The sequence below is a fragment of the Belonocnema kinseyi genome, chromosome 1 (genome assembly GCF_010883055.1).
Source record: "Belonocnema kinseyi isolate 2016_QV_RU_SX_M_011 chromosome 1, B_treatae_v1, whole genome shotgun sequence".
NCBI lineage: Eukaryota > Metazoa > Arthropoda > Insecta > Hymenoptera > Cynipidae > Belonocnema > Belonocnema kinseyi.
This window is the reverse complement of record NC_046657.1, coordinates 88,439,833-88,446,813: the sequence shown is the minus strand read 5'-3', so window position 1 is coordinate 88,446,813 and position 6,981 is coordinate 88,439,833. Positions and strand designations below refer to the sequence as shown.

The 6,981-nt window shown below is 34.6% G+C and overlaps 1 protein-coding gene across 2 annotated transcripts in view; it reads right to left on the bottom strand.

Annotated features, from left to right (window-relative positions):
- Window positions 1-886: 886 nt before the first annotated feature.
- Window positions 887-6,981, bottom strand: part of LOC117167086 (protein hunchback-like) — a 17,283-nt gene continuing 11,188 nt past the window's right edge. For both annotated transcript variants that reach the window (XM_033351716.1, XM_033351726.1), the window contains 5 exons: window positions 5,194-5,564; window positions 4,089-4,281; window positions 3,528-3,998; window positions 2,599-3,246; window positions 887-2,479 (listed from right to left, as the gene is read on the bottom strand). In XM_033351716.1, coding sequence (XP_033207607.1) covers window positions 2,213-2,479; window positions 2,599-3,246; window positions 3,528-3,998; window positions 4,089-4,281; window positions 5,194-5,564 — 1,950 coding nt within the window. In that variant the 3' untranslated portion in view covers window positions 887-2,212. The remainder of the gene's footprint in view (window positions 2,480-2,598; window positions 3,247-3,527; window positions 3,999-4,088; window positions 4,282-5,193; window positions 5,565-6,981) is intronic.

Below are 6,981 nucleotides of genomic sequence, written 5' to 3'. Positions count from 1 at the left end.
TGAACAATTCAAAATTAAAAGCGTTTTAAGTGGAAAACTTTTGATAAAAAACATTGATTTTTTTTTAACATTTATTAGTTATTAAAATATATAGCAGTTCTGAAAATACTTCCAAAATAATTTTAAATTGCAAAAAATTAAAACGACTTCTAGATTTCTCAAGATTTGGAAATAAAAATGTAGAATTTTTCAAGGTTCATTGATTCAATCTCGAATTTAGAGCAGTGAAAACGAAAACATGGATTTATATTCTTGTAATTGAATTTGAATCTTCGAACTCTATAATTTATAAAAGTTAAAAATTCTAAATTTTCAGATTATCTCCATTTCATTTAAACTTGTTTAATAAATGGGTAATTAAATGAGACTGAAATTTATCAATTCCACAAAACAGTCAATTTAACATCGTCGATCTGAATATATTTTCCGAGATTTCAATTTAAAAAGGCCGTCGATTTGTCGAGTTATATCTTTACATTTTCCCAAGATAGAAATAGTAATTTTCTTCTATTTAAATCAAAAAGTTATGAATTAATTCTTTATCCTTATATGCCTAAACATGTTTAAAAATTGACGGTTTTAATTTTAAATTGCCGAAATTCCTTGTACTTTGCTTGAGTCCTCCCTTTTGTGGAGCCAAAATGAATGAGGAATTAAAGCTGTTATTAGGATTTTCAAAAAATTGCAATAGCTTTTCTTTATAATTACATAATAAGCCCTATTTTAGAAATTTTGATTGATTTTCAATTTCAATTTCAATTTACCGGTGAGAAAATCTCATTTTTGTCGATCTCGTGAATTCAGGGTGTTCGTCTGATAGTGCTATTACTAACATGCATCGTACAATCAATAGAAAGAGGTTTGCTCAAATGAAAACAAATTCGTATTTTTTTATAAATAATATAAGGAATATATTTCGGTTTCTTACACATAATCGGAATGTCGAGTATTTTGTAAATCTACTTTGCATTACAAAACCAGTTGTTGGGTATGACAAGTATTTATTACTTATATTTGGCATTCACCCCTAATGTCTATAGTGTCATATGCAAACAAATTATATTAACTTTCGAATTTCAGAGGAGAAGACTCGAAAAGAGACTCGCCATTTCAAGAATCCCTTTCCAATACTTATTACAAAATTCTTATACTAACGTCGTGAATCTTAACAATAAAGAAATAATTGGAAACAGATCATTTTATCCCAGAGTCTCATTATGTTCAGGTGTTTCTCATAAATTTCAGCTAAACAAAATGACAAAAATATTGAAAATTATTTTACTTCTGATATTTATAAATACGTTATTTCTTCTACTTACAAGGTTTAGATTGTCATGACTGTGCTGACGTAATTTGTACACATGATGCCCGATTTTATCACGCTTGACCAAATTCCAATAAATCTGGGCGAAAAAAATTTCCGAAAAAAATCGTTGAGCATCTTCAAAGAAATCATTATTGATTATATTATTACATTGCACCCCGAGTCTATACGCGCTCGTCGCTCACAGCGTTCTACACATGACTAGAATGCAGCGATTTTCTTTTCTTTTGTAGCCTGCGAATTTTGGTTCTCGTTCATTTAAGTCTAAGATGACCAACTATATGTAATATGTATCTTACGAAAAATACAATTGTACCTCCCTACAAAGCTATAGAAATTTAAATTTTTAATTCGCCCCATTTAAACAATTTCTCTATAAATTTGCCATTTAAATAAAGATGTTTAAAAACTCAAATTTCAACTGTACATAAGCAATTATTAGCCAAGACTATTGTAGAATATACAATTGCACCTCTTCATAATGATATAAAGATTATAAAGCTATAGGGCTGGTTTCGTAACAATAGTTTCTTGGTCAAAACCCCGAGTATATTACAATATGGCACTTTGTCTTCTGCCTAAAAATAACATTAGCGCAGAGCAAAATATTTAGAAATCTGAACATTAGAAAGACTTTTTACATATATGTACAATTTAATCATAATTAGGAAAAATTTAATGCATCATTTTTAAGTTAAATCTTCAACAATTTAACTATTTAGTAGGAAATAATTTTTTGTTTCTCCTATTTTTCGCAGAAAAATGGAGTATTTCTTGCGATTGCAATTACACCCTAGTAGAAAAATGCGGTCTACTGTAGAAAAATAATTTCTACCAAAAATATCAATACCATCGTAGAAATTGATGATATGTATTGAAATCGTCTTCTTAATGCTTGGATTTAGCAATATGCAGGAAGAAGGACACTTTATCTGAGCACTGATGACCGCACATGTTGCAAGTATATGGATTTTGATATCCGTGGTAGCCCATGTGAACAGTGTACATAACATCATTGCCAAAAGATATTTCACAAAATTGGCAGGTAAATTCGCTGTTGATGCCACTGCCATCATCGGAAGTCGAGTCTTTTCTTTCTTCTAAAGCCTCGAGCGAAGCGAAAGGAGCCGGTGAGTTGAAAATTTCTTCCGGAATCTAGAAATTCAGAAACAAGTTAATAATTAAATCAAAATTCCATAAAGAAAATCCTTTAATATTTAAATTGAATATAGAAAACTACTTAGGATGATAACAATCTTGTCTCAATATCTCACCTGTTCTTCATCTGATTCTTCCTCCATTACTCGTCTGTCCAACTTTACAGCTTTTCCTTTACGCCTGCTGGTGCCAGTAGTCTTAGGGCAATTAAGTACAATCTTCTCCGTCTGCGAATTAGAATTGGGCTTGCTGAGGTCCAGAGGTGCGATCTTTCCTTCCACATAATCATCTTCTGGTGTTGGGACACGTTCATCAATCACAGGAACTTTGACTCCATTTGTAGAGGATTTCATGACTTCATTTTGCACAAAGTCTGCCATGGTCGGAATGCTTCTCATCAACTCTTCTGGAATCTTACCACCATTCATCGATTTCACGTAATCCAAGAAAGCCTTTAATTTTATCGCCTTTTCTGCATCATCCTCGCCAAATAAGGAACTAGGGAATGGTAAGCCGGAAAATAGTGGGCTATATGGCATTGCAGACATAATATTAGCTGGATTGTGCAAAAGTCCGTTCATTCCATTGACTCCGTTTATTCCGTTTAATCCATTTAATCTGTTCATTCCATGCGTCCTGTTCATGGCGCTCATATTTAAAATCGGCGACAGAGGCGACATCTGTGACATCTGACCGGGTACCACCATTTTCGAAGAGAGGAAGGAAGACTGAAGCGCATTGATCATGTTATTGTTTAGTTGACCCTGAAAAATAAGTTTTCTTAAGTAAAACCTTTGCATATAGAATAAGTATGTATAAAAGTTCATTTGCCTTCAAATAAATGTAACAGAATTTAAATCCCAAAGAGATTCAAAAGTCTATGCGCCCTTAAAAACATTTTTCTGTATGGTAAATTGTTTTTTCTTTTGTGAATCTTAGCATTGCGATGGGACAAAATTCTTCCCTTATTATGATGTGAAGGAAATCTATATAAAAAGTTTCGACTTTTGTATTTTTTTTAGTGCAAAAAACACGACAAACTCACCTGCATGTATTGGCCATCTTCTGGCATTTTCATTGGCTTCTGCTTCGGTCCTCTCCTGGTACCGTAGACATCGATAATAGGTAATGGATTTGGCGATCCGTCAGCGTTCAGAACCATTGCAGGTTCGTGATTGTACTTTCTCAAGTGCAGCTTGAGCGAGTGGCAGTACTTGGTGGCATAGGCACAGTTAGAGCATCTGTACTGGTAAACATTCGAATGCGATTTCAGATGGCTATTAAGCATCGATTTGTTGACACATGAATATGGGCACTTGTCGCATTTAAAAGGCTTTGATCCAAAATGATTTCGAAGATGGTACTCAAGGTGGTGTTTGTATTCGGTTACAAACGGACACCTGGGACAAGTCAGCAACTTGTCAGCCTTGATGTGACCCCTAGTATGTTGCCAAAAGTCCAACTTCGTGACGGCTGAGTAGTTGCACTGCCTACACCTAAAGGTTTTCACTTTTCCCTGTAAACGAAGTTTCAAGTTAGGATACTGCAAAAACAATACCATTTACAATATGTCTGTAAATCTTTGCAACCAAGATTTTATTCTTACTTGTGAATTGACACGTGGCACGTTCAAAGCAGCCTCATCAGTTTCCTCTGACTCATGCTCGGACCTGTCACCTGTCATTATTGGAGACAGTCGATTGCAATCGTCAATTCCATTTAGACTTAGCGAACTCCTGAATTCCGGGGTTTCGCAATTTGTGGAATAGTGGGAGGACAGATGCTCGTTGAATTGCGCCCTAAGAAAATTGAATGCATAATTATTATATTGTTTCGAGCAATCCTTTTAAAGAGAATGGACCACCAGATGAATATCGGATGAAAATATCGGTAATATTTAATATTATGGCGAAAAATCCGGAGAAACTGATACATCTCATATTCTTTTTGCATACAAGTTTAATAACTTATTCAACTTTATCTTTTCCCGAAATTCAATTAGTCGATAATGCTGGTATCTGATTACCATTCGTCGGTAATACCATACGTACGAGATGTGTGCAATTATATTTGCAAAAGCATTTAGGAAACAGTCAAGAATCTGAAAACGGGCGGTAGTGCGCTCTTCTCTTATAGAAAATTAAAAAAAAAGTTATTAGCTAAATAAAACAGAAATTACAATTTTAAATAATAATAGAAAAAGAAGAGTGTATTCACAATTGCTTTCATGTTATTTATCGTTTATCGAATTCTTAGAAAAAAATGTTTACCACACTTGTGATTGCGTCGTGATCAAATATATTGTATGGCTAACGGCTCCCGAGTAACATTTTTCCCTCGTATTGCAACTTACGCGCTGAAAAGTGTCACTTGGGGTCGCTATGTTATAACTATATTATTGTGGACACAAGCCTAGGGAAACATAATTGGTCGTATGATAAGTATCAAAATTCATTGACTTCCTATTTTCAGCCCACTGAAAATGAATAGGAGCGCTCTCAAATACTCAAGCGATAATCCCGACAACTGGTAATACTGCAACAGCATTATCGATTCTTATTTAGAAAAAATATTATGATGTATGAAACTTAGCAAATTTGCAACTTTGGGGAAACAACTTTCCACAATTTTCTTAGTTTTTCATATAGAAAGATTGTGCAATATTTAAATATCCGAAGAAAAGTGGCATCGTAATTAAATGTGGAAAATACCTATTTGAAGTACTGAAAATACAGATCGGGCATTGCATATTTTCATTAATGAGATTGATGTCTTCGTGCGCCCTCATCGAATTAGAAACAACGTCCATTGGTGGCTGTTCACTTTTCATTTCTGGCGTATTTTGTACGGCAGAATGTATGCTCCCAAAGTTCACAGGAGAATTTGAACGTCTATATAAATTTGGACTGTAGTCGTATGCAGTGCACGGCATGCCTTGTGAATCTGAAGTCGCGCTTCCCGGCGAAAGACTGAAATTCACAACTGAAGAAGATCTTCTGCTCCTTGGAGAGGCGGAATTGCTCGTATAGTGACCGGGAGAGACACCTGAGTCATCATTCTTTTCATCAGGTAATTCCTCTTTCTGAAATAATAATATACATTTCAATAAACATATAAATCTTTTGAGTACATGTGCTTTTTAATTTTTGTTCTATAGCCGATAACGCATTCTGTATAAATCAAAATAATAAGAAAAACGTGCCATACTTAACCTCGCTGAAGTTTGCAACGTTTTAAAAAAACGAATTTACAAAAAAAATTTTTTGTGCGAGACCTAAAATTTAAAAGTTTCAGATAGGTCTGTTTGATGAAAAAAGGTACCCGCAAAAGTTTCAACCCCCTATCTCATCCGGAACACCCTCGTTTTCAACCCCAACACAGCGAAAAATCGGGAAAAATCCTCGAACATCCAGACCTAACATTTTATGTTTCAGAATCGTTCTACTTAAAGTTCAAAGATGATAAAAAAAGTTTCATTCCCCTGTCTCACCTGGAACACCCTCGTTTTCAACCCCTATTATAATGAAACTGAAAAAATGCTACAAAGTCCCCTAACTTCAAGACCTGAAATTTTATGCTTTAGAATGCTTTCATCCGATGTCCAAAGACAATAAAAAAAGTTTCATTACCCTATCTCATCCGGCACACCCCGTTTTCAACCCCCCAAATATTGAAAAATCGACAAAAAATTCCAAAAAATTCCCTAAAATCCAGACCTAAAATTTTATGCTTTAGAATGGATCCATCTGATGTCCAAAGACACTAAAAAAAGTTTCATTCCCCTATTTTATCCGGAACACCCAGTTTTCAATCCCTAAAATATTGAAAAATCGAAAAAAAAATCCCTAAAATCCAGACCTAAAATTTTATGCTTCAGAATGGTTCCATATGATGTCCAAAGACACTGAAAAAAGTTTTATTACCCTATCTCATCCGGAACACCCTGTTTTCAACCCCCAAAATATTGAAAAATCGACAAAAAATTCCCTAACTCCCAGACCTAAAATGTTATGCATCAGGATGGTTCCATCTGATGTCCAAATACACTAAAAAAAGTTTCATTATCCTTTTTCGTCCGGAACACCCCGTTTTAAACCCCCAAAATATTAAAAAATCGATAAAAATTGCTAAAAAATCCCCTAACTTCCAGACCTAAAATGTTATGCATCAGAATGGTTCCATCTGATGTCCAAAGACACTAGAAAAAGTTTCATTACCCTATCTCATCCGGAACACCTTATTTTCGACCCCCACAATATTGAAAAATCGAAAAAAAATTCCAAAAAATTCCCTAAAATCCATACTATTCCTGATAAATAAAGTTGAGATTTGATACCCGATTTAAAGAAAGTTTATGTTCATTTGCTCAATGTGCATGGTTAGTCGTCGCTTCTCTGATTCTCCTTCTACGAGTCCACCGGCCAATTCTGCGAAGTCCCGAGCTCTTGCTTCTTCGTGCCTTCTCTTCGCACGCTCATTCGCTATATACCGAGAGCGAG